General features: G+C 33.6%; 2 protein-coding genes and 1 long non-coding RNA gene across 9 annotated transcripts in view; 1 reads left to right on the forward strand and 2 right to left on the reverse strand.

The window, feature by feature from the left end:
- The window catches only part of LOC105193024 (protein O-mannosyl-transferase TMTC4), a 133,927-nt gene extending 119,248 nt beyond the window's left edge, over positions 1–14,679 (reverse strand). For 3 of the 7 annotated variants that reach the window (XM_026140053.2, XM_026140051.2, XM_026140052.2), the window contains exons 1-2: positions 14,313–14,675; positions 14,005–14,230 (exon numbers count right to left, since the gene is read on the reverse strand). In XM_026140053.2, the coding sequence (XP_025995838.1) occupies positions 14,005–14,230; positions 14,313–14,343 (257 nt within the window). In that variant the 5' untranslated portion in view covers positions 14,344–14,675. Of the gene's footprint in view, positions 1–14,004; positions 14,231–14,312 lie in introns of all 7 variants that reach the window. The other 4 variants (XM_039457534.1, XM_039457537.1, XM_026140050.2 and 1 more) reach the window with 4 other exon arrangements.
- LOC113005072 lies at positions 1,164–3,564 on the forward strand. The gene is made up of 2 exons (XR_003269356.2): positions 1,164–3,269; positions 3,353–3,564. It is a non-coding gene; the product is annotated as an uncharacterized LOC113005072 (long non-coding RNA).
- Positions 5,279–6,480, reverse strand: LOC120359564 (protein CROWDED NUCLEI 1-like). Its single transcript, XM_039457542.1, has one exon. The coding sequence runs from the start codon at positions 6,442–6,444 to the stop codon at positions 5,473–5,475; it is 972 nt and encodes a 323-aa protein (XP_039313476.1). The 5' UTR covers positions 6,445–6,480; the 3' UTR covers positions 5,279–5,472.
- Positions 14,680–16,663: the final 1,984 nt, after the last annotated feature.

Below are 16,663 nucleotides of genomic sequence, written 5' to 3' on the forward strand. Positions count from 1 at the left end.
GAAACACGAAACGAGCTATTCATTATTTTGAATTTAAATAGTTTCATGTCCTATTAATTATTTTTTAGATTCAAATAAATTGAAATACAAAACGAACTATTCTTCATGTTAAATTTGGATGTATTCATATTCATATTATATTATTTTTGAATTCAAATAGATTCGAAAAATTGGAGTCAAAATCTGTTTCTTTTGTAATATGCCAGTTGTGATATTTAAATGTTTAAGATGACTAACAATTTTATTTGTTTTTATGTAAACATCATCTATCGTGGCTAAAATAAAATGATGCAAAGTTCTATTTGGAATTAACAAAATCACAAATAAATATGCATTTTATGTTCTGGATGATCATTCGTCTATGGTAATCTCAACAGAAGATACCTTAACAAAATAATCTATTTTTTTTTTAATTTTATCTTGAGCCAATTCTAAGCGAATAACTTGTAAGTATGAAACTTGATAGTTTGGTTCCATAATTTTCATAAATTTCATGAATCTAATGCTATATAATGAAAGCAACTGACACATTACAATCATATACATAATGTTTTTTCTTGTTTACATAAAATTTTTATGCTTGCACTTACTTATTATTTATAACAATTGATTAATTAAGGACTCAAAATTTTAACAATTAAATTAAAAATAGGCTAATAAGAGTCAGCGCAGGTAAAGAGTGCGCAAATACATGTATTGATGTGTAATCATTTATTCATTTCTCTTAACAAACGAATGTTTTGACTCACTTTGGAGTCCTCAGCGTATCAATAATGATAAAAATCGAAAGACGTTGAAAAACTAGCCATCAGTCAACGTAATCGGGAAGCAGTCAAGTCACCAACAATTTGCCAAATCCGTCGTGGCATCACAACCCGTGGCCGTGTCGTAGACATTGACACTTGTCTATGTAACTATCAAATGTTATGTTTTAAGATAGCGTGTAATTATTTAAATAATTTTCCTGACTCACCCATTAAGACTGATGAAGACTGATAAAGCTTTAGATAAATCTTGAGAAATAAATTTCCAATCGTAAAAAATAAATTTTTACTTGTCAAAGTATACTCAGGCGTTTAAAAACAAAGCGTGCTCGCCGTCTCAAATACAAATGTATACTATGACTGGATCAAGTTGCTCAAAATTATAACGTCTTTCTTAAACCTAATACGGAAAGAATAGTAAATAAATACATGCATATGACTGGAGAAATAAGAAGTAAAGTTAGAGGTAAATTTAGGTATACAATTTAAATATCAAATACATGCATAGAAGTAAAAATAATTAGCGGCAATCGTCATGTTAATTAAAAATATAAATAAATAGATAAAAGTAAAAATAATTAGCGGCAAGTCAACTGTTACAATCAAGAGTCAAATATTACAATAAACAACTAAGCGTATATAATTATATTACAATTTATTCAACAACGAAAGATACGCATGGTGCAGGCATTCAGTATCTGTTTGTAAATTGAGGCTATTATTTTGTAGTTGAATATGTAACATTTCAGATGTCAGTCGCCTGCCTAAGAAGCATTCGTTATCTAAGGTTTTTATGTTCTCCCCGTCAAAATCATGGTTGCAATGTTCGTATTCCAATTGATATGTTTACGATGATCCGTGATTCTGGTTTTCAATTTCCTACCGGTCAATACATGTGTTCGCGCACTCTTTACCCGCGCTGACTCTCATTAGCCTATTTCTAATTCAATCATTTATAACAGTTAAAGATAATACTAACCTGTAAAATTTTACGGATGTAATAAAACTAACTGATTTTTATAAATTTTTGTGTGCTGAACAAGAATCCGTTGTCAGAATTTGGCAAAATAAAAACGATTATTATGTTCTGCGTGATACCATTGTTTTTGTGATAGCTAAATTCTATAAGTTTCTAAATACAATCCGCTTTGTTCTCGAATCTACCTATTTTCAATTCAACAGTATATATAAACAAAATTTTGACTCTCCCATAGGCTCTCCGTTGTCCCCATCGCTGATTTAGTTTTGCAAGATCTTGAGACAGTGGTGCTTAGAATTTTTGACTTTCACGTTCCTTTTTATTTCCGATACGTGGATGATATCGCTTTAACGATACCTTCAGATAAAGTAGTTTTCATTTTGGAATCTTTCAATGCTTTTCATCCTCGACTTCAATTCACTATGAAAATTGGAAACAAAACTCTAAACTTTCTGGATAACGCCATAGTTTTTAATGACGGTTTAGTTGAGTTTGACTGGTATCATAAACCGAGGTTTTCAAGTCGCTATTTGAACTTTAACTCTTGACACCCTGTCTCGCAGAAGCGTGGTGTCATCATGGGCCTCGTTGATCGCGCCTTTTTTTGTCCCATCCAAAATTTCACGAGAAGAACTTGAAATTCATAGTTAATATTCTCTTAGACAACGACTATCCCTTGGATTTCATCTTTAACACTATTCGAGTTTGACTGAGATGTCTCTTTGCTAAGAAATCCAAAAAACATGTCAACACCCTAGACGTAGAAAAAAAAATTACATAGTTTACCGTTCCTTACTCTCCTTTAATTTCTGACAGATAATATCTTTAGAATAATAATATAATTTAATAATATCTTTTATTACTCAAATATTAAAACTGCCTTTTACAGTATGAATAAGCTCCGTAAATTTATTAAAGTTCAAAAAGATTCTCTTCCAATTTCTTTTCGTAAAAATGTAGTTTATAAAGTCTCTTGCCGCGATTGCGATGCGTCTTACGTCAGGCAGACCGGTAGACAGTTAAAAACGTATTTCCGAACATCGAAATCACATCCATAGATACCTCTACCAATTCTGTTATTACTGATCATAGAATTCAATTGTGTCATAAATTTGACTGAAACGGCGTTCAGATACTTCACCATGAGAGGTTTTTTCACAAACAACTCATCTCAGAAATGTTACACATTAATCAACAAAGAAATGGCCTTAACTACAGTCTGACACTGAATGCGTCTGTATCATGCTTACTTATCGATCGTCAATAAATAACCTACGTGTTTTGTTTATCTTACGTACTATTTGTTTCGCGCTTATTTATATTATACTATATCAAAGCTTACGCGAAGCATCGGTTTACTGGCTTAGTGCCTCTTTGACCATCGTACTGTACGGTTCTTATTATAACTAAGTCCGCAACGTTTCATTTTAAATTTCTGAATTTTGACAGTACTTACTTGTACCTGCGATGTCTTATTGTAATAAGTTTAACTTGGAGCGCTATTCGATGCTGCGATCTCTGTTTCTGTTGAGTATCAACTATTTAACATTTTTACGTCTGTTTTTTGAGTCTCTTCCCTATCTTCTAAAGTGTTATTTAATGCTTTCAGGCTCTTTTCATTTACAGTGTAAGCTTGTACACATTTTCAAGCCAAATAACTCGTAATGCATGTCACTTCTCGACTAGGAAGCCCTCAACCTCACTACAGACAAAACGCAATTTAACTCATTTTTTTATGTATTTACGCTGAGGATGGCTCAAAACTAGAGCCAAACGTTTGCGATATTTATAATTAAATTTTTATGAAAATTTTCCATGTAATTGTCATTATCTTTATTTGCACACCGTCTAACACGCTTGACTCGTATTTGCCGCTTTTACATTTATTCTTAAATTCTATTAATGTTTTTGATATTTAGTATTCAAAAATACGTCTAAAATGATTATTGGTATTTATTGGAAAGATATTGTACCGAGCAATCATATTGATGATACGCACGCACAACTAGTATTTCTTCTTTTAACTATATCTAAGAAACAAAAGGTTGTAGCAAAATGAAACACAATGGATTTTAAAGCTAAAAGATCCATACTTTCACGTGACATAAACAAAATTTTTCGTGTTTAGTATGCAAAAATCTATAAAAATCATCTAATTTCAGTATCCTGTAAATATCTATTTTCTCAAGCTAATGCATTTTATGTTTACACTTTAAATGTCTGTTGAATACTGTTGACACAGCATATGATAAAGCATCGTCATATATTTTACAATTTGCTTGTGTCTGCATACTGATCTTTTGATGCAACAGCATACTTCCGCACTCAATTTTTTCAATGCAGCATGATTAGTGGTACTTAATTTAACTTAAAATAGTTTTATTTTACTTCAGAGATGTGCAATTGTAGAAAATAAATATTTGAAGTCAAAATATAAAAACAACCTTTTATTAATTAAAATAAGAAAACAGTAGAATATACCAATGACAGTCGAGTAAGACTGTGTTTGAAAAGATCATTGTTGCCGCATATATTATTTCATCCTTGTTGTTCACCAAATCCCTAATAGGCAAATCGGACGGAAGCATGAATTGCTAATTTATGATTCACATTATGTTGGCAAAAGTCAGGCAGAAGCTAAGCATAATTTGCTGTTTCAGCTAATATTAACAGTAAAACAGCAAAATCCAAGCAGGTACTGCGTCATAACATGTTAAAAAAATTGTAGCAAAAAATGCAGCAAAACTTATCGACATAAAGGAAACAGAAATCGAACACCCCGTGTCGTCATAACATGACGGCAGAAACGCGGCAAATATAGAACACAGTCTGCTTCATCAGCTCTTGACGGAAAAATCGCAGCAAAAATCGAGCACAGCATGTCGTTATAACATAACAGCAAAAACGCGGCAGACATAAAACGTGATTTTATTAATCAGTTATTTGATAGCAAAATCGTAACAAATATCGAACACAGTCGTCAGATGTAATTAATAAAAAATAAAGCAAAAATTCAACAATTAAGAAGTGACACACACACACACACGCGCGCGCACGCGCGCACGCACATATATACGTATATATATTATTTATTTTATTTAATCCGTTTGCCTTGCGGCTTAGGATGGCTTCCGGTTACATTCTTTTTGGTATACATTTACATATAGTATTAAACTTAACACTTAAACCTTATTTTAACACTTCTTTCTATCAATTAAACTGCCTTGGTTTGTCTTATACAAATATCAGTCTTCATATTATACTTAATTCCTACTTAAACTTAAGAATACAATTAAAATCAAAATCTTAATCAAAATCAAAATCAAAATTCTCTTCAAGTTAGATTAAATTAGAAAACACAAAATTAAAATTTAAAATAAAATTACAAAAACAAACAAACAGAATTACATCAGAGTTAGACTTAAAAGTTGTATGCATATGCATCTACTAGACTTTGGTCTTTGGTTAATTGATCATAACTTTACAGATGAATCTACATTGCCGTTGTCAATACAATGTCTTTGGTGTAATTTAACTTCCTTTTGCTTCTTTCTTCTTGCTGTTTTTTCTCTCTTCTTTCTCCTTTCTGGTCGGCTCCATCCTCACTTTTTCTATCCTTTTCATCGTTTGTAGCCCCTTTCCTTCTTCTCATGATTTCTTCTAACGTCATTTCACTCTTTGTTGCTTCGTATTCTTTCATCATATGGTACAAACTCTCTTCTTCTCTCTTCAAATTCTACATCTTCTTTCTGCTTCCTCTCTCCAGTACTGACTGCCTCTCGTCTCATTCCCGCATCTGTATCTTGCTATCAGACCTGTCTTTTTTCTTCCTCCTCCCCTCCAGATATTTTGGTCTTTCTTCTGTATAATCGCTTTGTAGTCAATGTTATATCTAGATTCATTTATTTTTTGTCTTCTTCTGCTCTCTCTAGTTTTTAATTCTTTCAGGATGTTCTCTGTTATTTCCTCGTTTCCTGCTTCTCTTTCCCTTCTTAATTGTTCTTTGTTTATTCCTGCCTCCTCTAACATCTTTTTCCTCTTTCTTTCCCATTTTCCTTTTCCCGCTTCTGGCCGTCTCTTTTCCAGATCTCTTATGCATTCCTTCACTATTTTCTTCTCTGATTGTCTCGCTTTTTCTTCATATCTGAGTGCTCTTTTGATCGCCTGTATTCTGATCTCTTCCATTTTTGTCTCCTCCAGCAGTATATAATTCGGTGTTCCTCTGTCCAGATTTAATATCCATTTTGCATATTTCTTTTTTATTCCGTCTAATGTTTTTTCGTCTCTCCAGCCCCATACTTCTGCCCCGTATAGGGCCACGCTTCCTACTAGTGCTTCTAATACTTTTATTCTTCTTCTAAAGTCTTCTTTGAATATTCTTTCTCCTATGCTCCATGTCCTTTTCATCGCTATTGTTGCTCTTCGCAGTCTTTCCCTTGTATGTTTCTCCGTGCCTCCGTTTTTTTGTAGCGTGTAGCCAAGATATCTTATCTCCTTGACTTCCTCTATGTTTTCTTCTTTCCATTTCCATTCTCTCTTCTTTCTTCTTCCTCTTCTGTTTTCAAAAACCAATACTTTCGATTTGTCTGCGCTTAAGCTCAGCTCCTTCTTCTCTAAGTATTTTCTGAATCTCTTCATCATCTCTTTCAGTTCCGCTTCTCTCTCTTCCAATAAAACGATGTCGTCTGCGTATGTTATCATCCAAATTTTTTCTTTGCCTACTACTACTCCTCCAACCTACCCTACCCTTTTTCCATTTCTTCTTCTAGATCTTTTATGTATATATTGAATAAGACTGGGCTTAATGGACATCCTTGTCTGAGTCCTCTTTCTGTCCAAAATTCTTGCGATTTTTCCTCTCCTATCTTTATTACGTTACGTGTCTCTTTATATATTTCTGTGATCCTCCGTCTCAAGTTTGTTTCTATTTCCATCTTCTCCATCATCTCTATCAGTAGTTTTCTGTTCACCTTGTCGAAAGCTGCTTTTAAATCCGCAAAAAATGCAAATTTTTTCTCCTTTCTTGCTTAGTTCTCTATTCACTATGTAGTTCACCGTACAGACTGCGTCCATGGTTCCTCTTCCCTTCTTGAAGCCAAACTGTGTCTCTCTCAGCTTATCTTCTATTTCCTTTTCTAGCTTCTTGTTGAAAATACTTGCATATATTTTGTACGCTGAATCCATTAGCGTTATCCCTCTGTAATTCTTTATTTCGTTTCTGTCTTCTCTTTTGTGTATTAGGCTAATTATGCCTTTGTTCCAATCTTCTGGTAGTCCTTTTCCTTTCCATATTTTATTTATCAATTTCCAGAATTCTTCTTCTATTTTATGTGACATATGTATCCACGCCTCGTTCTCTATTCCATCTTCTCCTGGAGCTTTTGCTTTTTTTAACTTTCTTAATATTTTTTTTAGTTCTTTCGTTATGTCTTCTGGTTCTTCTTTCCTCATTATGTCTGTTTCCTTTTCTTGTTCATCTTTTTCTGGTTCTATTTTTCTCTGTGTTCCCCCGAGTAATCCAATGAAGTACTCTCTCCATTCGTCCATCTTTATATCGTCGCTTATCCTCTCCTTTCTCTTTTTTCCGTATTTATTAATGTATTTCCACGCCTCTTTCTCACTTTTTATCTTTCGTATTTTCTCTTCTTCTGCTTGTTCGTGTCTCTTCTTCTGTTCTTTGCACCATTCTTTGTATTCCTTCCTCCTTGCTGTATAATCTTCTCTGTCGATTCTTCCCTTCTTTAGGTTTCTCAAAGTTTTTCTTAATTCCCTTTTCATTTCTTTCCATTCTTTATTGTACCACTCTCTTTCTCCTATTTTCTAGAACTTAATCTTCTTTCTCTATTTCGTTATGGATTACTTTACCTCGTCTCTTATCTCCCTCCATATATCTTCCATCTCGTTCCGTGTGCTCGCCCAGTCTTTGCAATTTTCTCTGTAGTTTTCTATTCCTTCTTCTGACCAGACACTTTTCTCTATTTCTTTTGTCTTGTTTCCGCCTTTTTCTTTGTTTATTTGTGCTCCTATTACCTCCGCTTCTAATAGAATGTGATCTGACTCTGTTCTGTCTCCTTCTTTCATCGATTTTACTTCTCTTACCGCTCTATCATTTTCTATTATATAGTCTATAACCGACATACCAGATCCTCTTATGTATGTCCATCCTCCTTTCTCGAAGCTTCCATTTAAGATTGTCCAGCCTCTTTCTTCTATTTTGTTTAGTAATATCCTTCCTTCTCTATTACTTACTTTGTCTATGGACCGTTTGATTTCACTTCTCTCTCCTCCTTCTTCTATCGGGCCTCCTTTGTTAGCTGTTCTTGAGTTGAAATCTCCTCCTATCAGTAAGTAGTTTTCTTCTTTTTCTGGTATCTGCTCCGTTAGGGTTTCTACCATTTTTTCTATTTTTTGGCTATAAAGCATAACAATCCTCCAACTGTTTCCGTTGTATTTCAGCTTAGCTTCTGCCATTTCTCCGTTTATCTCTTTGATTTCCACTTGTTCTAGACTTTTTCTTACTGCCTTCACGATCCCGTCTTTTGCTCTTCCTTTTGTATGTTCCTTTTTTACCGGTATGCATTTCCAGATGTATTCCTTTGAGACCTTGTTCTCTATCTTCTTCCATCCTTCCTCATCTATCCACGTTTCTGTTAAACCTAGTATATCAAATTCTTCTAAATATTCCCACGCCTCCTCACACTTGTTAGCTAGTCCCGCCACATTCTAAAAGCAAATTTTTAACCCCCCTCCCTTCCCTTTTCCACCCCCGCTTGTATCTCATTCTTCTCCTCCTCTTCTTTTCTCTTCCTTTAGTTTCTTCTCTCTTGTGTTCCATCAATACCATCTGTTTTCTATCATAATCTTTCCGTATCCGACCTTGACCTTGTTTCCTTTTTCTCTTTCTTCCTTCGCTTTCTCCCTCAATTTGTTCTGCATTTTCCTTTCCATCCTCGTTAGATCGTCGTCTATAAAAACTCCTGCTCTTAGCTGTTTCTTTTTAACCATTATCTCTCTCTTTTGCTCCCAGGTTCTTACTTCTGCCACTACCATACACTTGCCTCCTCTGGACTGCACTTTGTATGCTTTGATTATGTCCACCTCTATTTTCAGGCTCTTTTTTATGAACTCCTTTGTCTCTTGTTCATTTTATTTTCCTCATATTTGTTTACTTCTCTCATTATTATATTGTTTTTCTGTTTTTCTCTATCTTTTTTCTCTTTTTCCCATTCTAGGTTCTCTATTCTCCTCTCCAGATTCTTGTTCTCTTCCTTCCTTCTTCTTTTTCTTTCCTTCTTTCCTCTTCTCTTGTCTGCTTTTCTTCTTCCCATTCTTTTCTTATCTGATCAAGTTGTTCCATCATCCTTTCCATCTTTTTACTAATATTTTGCTCAATCTCTATTTCTATCTTTTTCAGTGCAATTATTATTGTTCCTTCTCCACCTGCTACGTACTTTTCTATGCTGTGGCATTCCCCTTTCGCCTTACCTCCTGCCGGTCTTCCCGGTGGCGCTATCTGTTTCTTCTCTCTGTGACCTCTTCGTTTTTGCTTATCTCACCTCGCTCTCTTCTCTTCTCACAGTTTCCTAAACTAAACTTTCGTTTAGATTTTGGATCCTTCTGTTTTAATCCCTCCTGTCTTTTTGTTCCCTTCACTGCCTCGGCTTTTCTCCTTCACTATCTTCCTTCTCCTCCCGCTTTTTCCTTTTCCTCACTCTGCAATTGCACTAATCTGCTATTTTATTTTCGCCCGTGGACACTCGTTTACTTTCTAACGCTATCCAACCGGAAGTCCTATATACATATATATGTATATATATAGAATTTTTATAAAAATTTTTTAATTAAAATTTAATCTCAATGAGAAATTAAGAAATTAAGTATAAACATTACATAATATGTTCAAGGCGTTCTTATTTAATCTGTTGTCACATTATTGAATATTTTTCTATTCAAAATTAAGTTTTGTTATTAAAACATTTCCTAAATTATATTGTATAATTGTATCAATAAAATTCAAATTAATGAACGTCATTTGTTGATACTATAAACATTTTTTTCAGTGTAAGATTTACATATCCCATTATTTTAAGACATAAAATATTTTAGTTATAAGCTGCAATTAAAATACAATATTTAAAAAAATTCAAACATTAGCTTTAAGTTTAAATATTTTGAAAAATATAACATAACAACCAAATCTATATATTCATAAAAAATAAAAAATATGTAAAGACAAATAAAATTTATATAAACAAATAATCAAAAGACTAATAAAAATGTTCGCGCGTATTCAACACGCAAGTTTCTTACTGTTCAAATCAGCTCAATTCAAATATAACTTTTTGTTAACGATATCACAAGTGTGCAATTAGCTCAGATGTTAGCGTACTAGGTTACCGTTCCAAAATCGTAGGTTTGAATCCCGCCGATGCGTTTTTTAAAAATATATAAATTATGCGTAATTGTAATTAGTAAATTAAAATACATGCAAAACAACAAATGCAAATTAAGCTATAAAAATAAAAATATCTGTTAAAAAACTAAAAAAAAATTTTTTATATATTGGTGTCACGTCATGATGGCACATCATGCTCGATTTTTGCCGTGTTTCTGCCGTTAATATTTGATATGACAGACGATGTTCTATTTTTGCCGTGTTTCTGATGTCACGTCATGACGGTACATCGTGCTCGATGTTCTATTTCTGCCGTTATATCATAATGACAAGGTATACTTCAGTCCTGCTATGATTTAGTTGTTATATTATGCTAGCCTATCGTAACGGCAAAAACTAAGCTTAAAGACGATACAGTGGATAGGAATCTGCTCTGTACTCATAATTGAATTTGCTGGTGACATACTGCTAACATTTTGCTATCTGGAATGTTGAACAAAGCTAAAATGTTTGTATTCGAGTGATGTTTTCAAACTGAACCTAACACGATTGATGCAAATACCAAGTAATATAATTAATGTAAATACTCGAATACTTTGATAATACGTTTGGGATATATGACTAATACAGACCTAAGAATTATACATATATTTCAGGTAGTGAGCGGATGACTGAGTATTTGAAAACCTAGATATCACACCAGGGTTGGTACAGTTACTTTATAAAAGTAACTCGTTACCGTTACCGTACTTCTCTCTAAAAAGTAACTCGTTACCGTTACTCGTTACTGATTTTAAAAAGTAACTCGTTATCGTTACTGTTACTCAAAAATTAACGAATCGTTACTATTTTCGTTACTTTTTTTACATTAATAAAATGTATACAAATTTCTGAAATAAATATAAATAGAATTTTTTTATCTTCTAACAAAATAAGGTTCAAAATATATGTATACAATTATACTAAATAGACGTATAATTTTAAGTCAACGTCTTTTTATTATATATACTAATGTCACACATATTTGTATTCAATATAATCACAGATAGTTTAGCTTTAATTGCATTTTTGCATAAAACTTCACCAAAAAATCTGTTTATTATTTTTAAAAATTGTTCTATAGAATCATCATTAAGATGACCTCTTCGCAGTGTTAATGCAGTATCTCTCAAGCTAAATAGTCTTTCTATACTTGCACTACCCAGATAACAAAAAGTGATAACTCAATCTAAAATAAATCATTGCACAAATTATATTATTTTAATTTTTCCTCTATCATGAAGTGTCAACATCTGTCAACCAAATATTGTTTACAAGCCTTTGAGTTTTGCACAAGTTTAATTTTTACTGCGTTGAAAGTGTCGAGTTTCGTTCCAAATAAGCATCATTTGCGGGAAGTTTTGATTTTCTGTTTCAATTGGAAAAAATGCTGCTGAAGCGCATCAAATGCTTGTAGAAGTGTATGGTGAATCTGCACTATCGGATAAATCTTGCAGAGAATGGTTTCAACAATTTAAAAGTGATGATTTTAGTGTTAACGACAAAGAGCGTTCGGTCAATCAAAAAAGTTTAAAGATGAAGAATTAGAAACATTACTTGATCAAGATTCGTGTCAAATGCAAGAAGAGCTCGCAAAAACGTTGGAAGTTATTCAACAAGCTATTTCAAAACGACTTAAAGCCGCAGGATACATCCAAAAGCAAGGAAATTGGGTCCCATACGAAGAAAACCGAGAGATATCGAACGACGATTTTGCATATGCAAAATGTTGCTTGAACAGTACAAAAAGAAGTCTTTTTGCATCGAATCATTACCGGAGACAAAAAATGGATTCACTACAACAACAACCCAAAACGTAAAAAGTTGTAAAATCCGGCCAACCGGAAACATCAACGTCAAAGCCAAATATCCATGATGCCAAGGTAATGCTCTATATTTAGTGAGATCAGAAGGGTGTGATCCACTATGAGCTGCTAAAACCTGGTCAAACCATCACGGGAGACTTCTACAGGCAACAATTGATCCGTTTAAAGCGAGCTATAGCCAAAAAAACGTCCTGAATATGCGACCGAACACGAGTCCATAATCTTTCACCATGACAACGCTCGGCTTCATGTTGCTGTTCCGATTAAAAACTGTTTGGAAAATAGCGGATGAGAAGTTCTGGCTCACCCGCCTTATAGCCCAGACCATGCCCCTTCCGACTACCATTTGTTTCGATCAATGCAGAATGTTTTGACTGGAATACGCTTCACTTCAAAACAAGGTATCAAAAATTGGCTTAATTCATTCTTGGCTTCAAAAGATGAACGCTTCTTTCGCGACAGAATCCATAAATTGCCAGAAAGATGGGAAAAAATAGTGACGAGCAATGGACAATAATTTGAATAAGGTATTAATTCATTTTATCGCAAATAAATGCGTTTTTCAAGCAAAAAAATGGACCGAATTAAGTTGTACATCCAATATATTGCTATAAGTTATTTAAAACTTGCCATTACTATATATTTTGAAAATTGTTTACAGCAATCTGTGAGCAACATAACAGCAACATGTAAGCAACAATTCCTATTTATAATTTGTGATAAGTATAATACTGATAAGTTGTTGGGAACTTGCCGGTATTATATTTTAAAAACTATTGCTGGCAAGAACGTAATGATAAGAGAATACCCCCTTCTGTTGTTTTGCTGTTTGTTTGCAACTAATAAGAATATTTGTGACAAATTATCGACAACTTGCAACTATTTGGCTATCTGGGTACTTGGCAGTGCAGTATTGTATTTAATAAAAAGTGATTTAACTTCTGAATAATTATTTAACATCCCAATATTAGAATTGTTTGATTATAAAAATCATTTGCTATCATCGAATTATTATCATCTAGTAAATTAATGCACTCCATTTACAGAGTGTTTATTTGAAAACTTTCCAGCTGATTATCTCGAAAAATATGAAAGATACAAAAAAAAAATTAAAACACTTTTTCTATGATTTTGATGGGGAAAGTAAACGGCACACTCAATTTTTTATTTGGAGAATGTTTTCAACGTAATTTGATGGTCAAATCTGTTTTTTTTTTTTTAATGAAAATGTATATTTTTTATTACAGGATCTTATTCTATGTAAAAAAAAAACAAGTTTTGTAGGAAACATTTTTTTATTCGATCACTATTTTAGGAGATGTAAAAGAAAATAGCAAGGCATAGTTACTGCATAAAATTTTGTCATTTATTACAACAAATGTTCAAAATGTTCTCCGTTGTTTCCAAATGTCCAAAATGTTCATTCAGAATTTTAGAATCGCCTTTATTATTGTTTAGCAAACAATGGAAAACATTTTGAGCATTTGTTATGACAAAATTTTATGCAGTAACTATGCCTTGCTATTTTCTTTTATACCTTCTAAAATAGTGATCAAACAAAAAAATTATTTCCTACATAAGTTACTTGTTTTTTTTACGTAGAATAAGATCCAGTAATAAAAAATATACTTTTCCATTTAAAAAAATAAATTTGACTTTCAAATTATGTTGAAAACCAAATAAAAAATTGAGAGTGCTATTCTCTTTCCCCCTCAAAATCATGGAAAAAATGTTAACTTTTAATTAAAATTTTAACTTTCTTTTTGTATCTTTCGAGATAATCAGCTGGAAAGTTTTCAAATAAACATCCTATATAAAAAATAACAATAAAAGTACCTATTCAAATCATTACAATTACCAATGAAATGTAACTTGTAACTATTACAAATTATGAAATGTAACGCCATTACTCATTCGTTACCAAAAAAGGATAATTGTAACAATATCGATGTTACAAGTAACACGTTACTTGTCAACCCTGATGAGTACGAATTATTATACCTGAAACTCAAGATGGTCAAAGGTCTATATGATTTGTGGCTCTGTTTGTGGGATAACTTAGTGCCCCAAAAGTCATTTTGGAATACTTCCCAGAGCGGTGTATCGCTTACATCATTATTATTGACAATAGCTTCAGTATCATCAAAAACAAAGTCCCCATCATAACTGTTAATAAAACAAAGTGATAAAATCAGAATTATCCAAGGGGAAAGCGACGGAGATACAGCTGAAAATTTATAAAATGCTTTATTAAAAAGTGTTCGTTTTCTCACGCATTTGTATAAGTTATGAACTGAGCAATAACTTACTTGGCAATTGAGTCGCTATTTTATTTTTCATATTATAAATTTTTTTCTCACTATGGACGCGTCTTCCACCTAATTGAAATAATTATTACGGTTATGATGCTGTTATAAATAAAAAACAGAGGTTAGTTTTTTGTTTACATATATGTGCGCGTGCAATCTTTTTCCGCTATCTTTTCATATAGACTGCGTTCCGAACTTCACGGCCAGTACTGCAAATATACAATTTGGAACGCAGTCTTAGGGGAAATTCACATCTTGGCGAAAAAGCAGAAAGCAGCGAGCTAGAAGCCCTATAATAAGTTCGTTTTGTCTGTCCTGGGTCTATTTCATAGACCCAGGCAGAGAACCAAACATTGGCCAGACTCTAAAGGGCCTCGCACTTGAAATGCATAACAGAGCGTAAACGTAGAGTAAAGGGCCCCGCACATGAAATGCATAACGTAACACAAGCACAACATCAGACCGATGGGCCAATGAGCATCCAGCATAAAGTCGCCATATTGATTTACATAACATTTTCATTGGTCTATTGGTCTTATGTTGTGCTTATGTTATGTTATGCATTTTATGTGCGAGACCCTTAACTTAACTCAGGCAGGAAATACGATACAGCGTTGAGTTGTCATAAATCATAAAGGTACTAGAGAGAGTTACGCCCAACATTTTTCGGCCCTAGTGGAACCTAACTCAACTTGGATTATCGTAAACACCCATAAGGCTCAATGCACACAGGACGCGTCAACGCGTTACGCGTGCGAATAGCCAATCATTCTTTTGCTTTCTTATTTCTTGTCATAAAAACGAAAAAATGATTGGCTATTCGCCACGCGTAACGCGTTGACGCGTCCTATGTGCATTGAGCCTAAGAATTCAGGCTTGTTGTCTATTCCTGCACTAGACTGCACTAAAACGTTCCTTCTTGCTTTCGCTAACTATCAAATATATATCTATTTCATTTTAAGCGCACACTAAAGGTTGGTTTATGCACGCCGTAACCGCTAATTTATGTCGGAATCTGTAAGAAATAGACTAATAATAATCGATTTATGAAAGAATAATCGACTATGATTGGTCAATTTCTTACAGATTCCGGCATAAGTTAGCGGTTATGGCCTGCATAAACCAACCTTTATTCATTGAGTTCAGGAACAGAAAACAAACAGATTAGGCTTGTTTTCTATTCCTGCATTAGACTGCACTGGAACGTTTCTTCTTGCTTCCACTAACTTTCAAATATATATCTATTTCATTCTAAGTGCACACTAATTTAGGCAGTTCAGGAACAGAAAACAAACGGCTTGATCAATCAATTTTAAAGACCTAGTTTACACCAAACACTTGACACGCATACTAACAAGTAACTTTCTATTAAATTATCTTATAGCGTTTTTCATTGGGAAAACTAGTGTGCACTAAATGTGCACTTGTTGCAGGTAATTGGGTGTTTCCGTTGGCACCGTCATCGCGCGAACCGAAACGTCCAATTGCCAGCGGCGAGTGCACACTCAGTGCGCACTAGTTTTCCCAATGAAAAACGCTATTAATTTCGATAATACACCTACGGAATTTGATTCTGTCCATGGGGAAATTTTTTAAATTAAGAAGTCACCAGTTTCTACATACTCGCAGTTTATGATTAATATAACGACTAGATTTTATTGGTCGTTACGTTAATCATAAACTGTAAGTATGTAAAAAGATAGCGACTTCTTAGGCTCAATGCACACAGGACGCGTCAACGCGTTACGCGTGGCGAATAGCCAATCATTCTTTTGCTTTCTTATTTCTTGTCATAAAAACGAAAAAAATGATTGGCTATTCGCCACGCGTAACGCGTTGACGCGTCCTGTGTGCATTGAGCCTTAGTTTGGAAAATTCCCTATGGACAGAATCAAATTCCATGGGTGTACAGTCGCTTTCATGATAGGTTGTGTTCCAATATTAACTGCCAGTACTGAAAATGTATAGTATATGTGACGTGAACTATAAATTTTCAGTACTGCCAGTAAAAACGGAACACAGCCATAGTTGCGACACTTTTTTTTAGATGCATTTCTGAACGCGCAACTATAACGAGAGATGAGAACGACTGTAATTGCGGAGGTTAGCGCGAAATGTCAAACGTTGATATACAAGGTGTCACAAAGAAAATTTGGGCACCTTGGAGGAAATATAAGATAAGTATACTTGCAAATATTTTTCAAATAGAGTTTATAAAAAAATATTCACACATTTTTCGTATAGGATCGGCTTTGGTCTAATTGAGCTTTATATATTCGTCATTACAGCAACGATGAGATGCTTAGATGTAGTTAAATAAATTATAACTACAATAAATATAAAAAATTAAA

The sequence above is a fragment of the Solenopsis invicta genome, chromosome 14, assembly GCF_016802725.1.
Source record: "Solenopsis invicta isolate M01_SB chromosome 14, UNIL_Sinv_3.0, whole genome shotgun sequence".
Taxonomy (NCBI): Eukaryota; Metazoa; Arthropoda; class Insecta; order Hymenoptera; family Formicidae; genus Solenopsis; species Solenopsis invicta.

Coding starts and splice junctions, on each gene's coding strand:
- LOC120359564 (XM_039457542.1), bottom strand. CDS start 6,444: ATGATAACATACGCAGACGACATCGTTTTATTGGAAGAGAGAGAAGCG.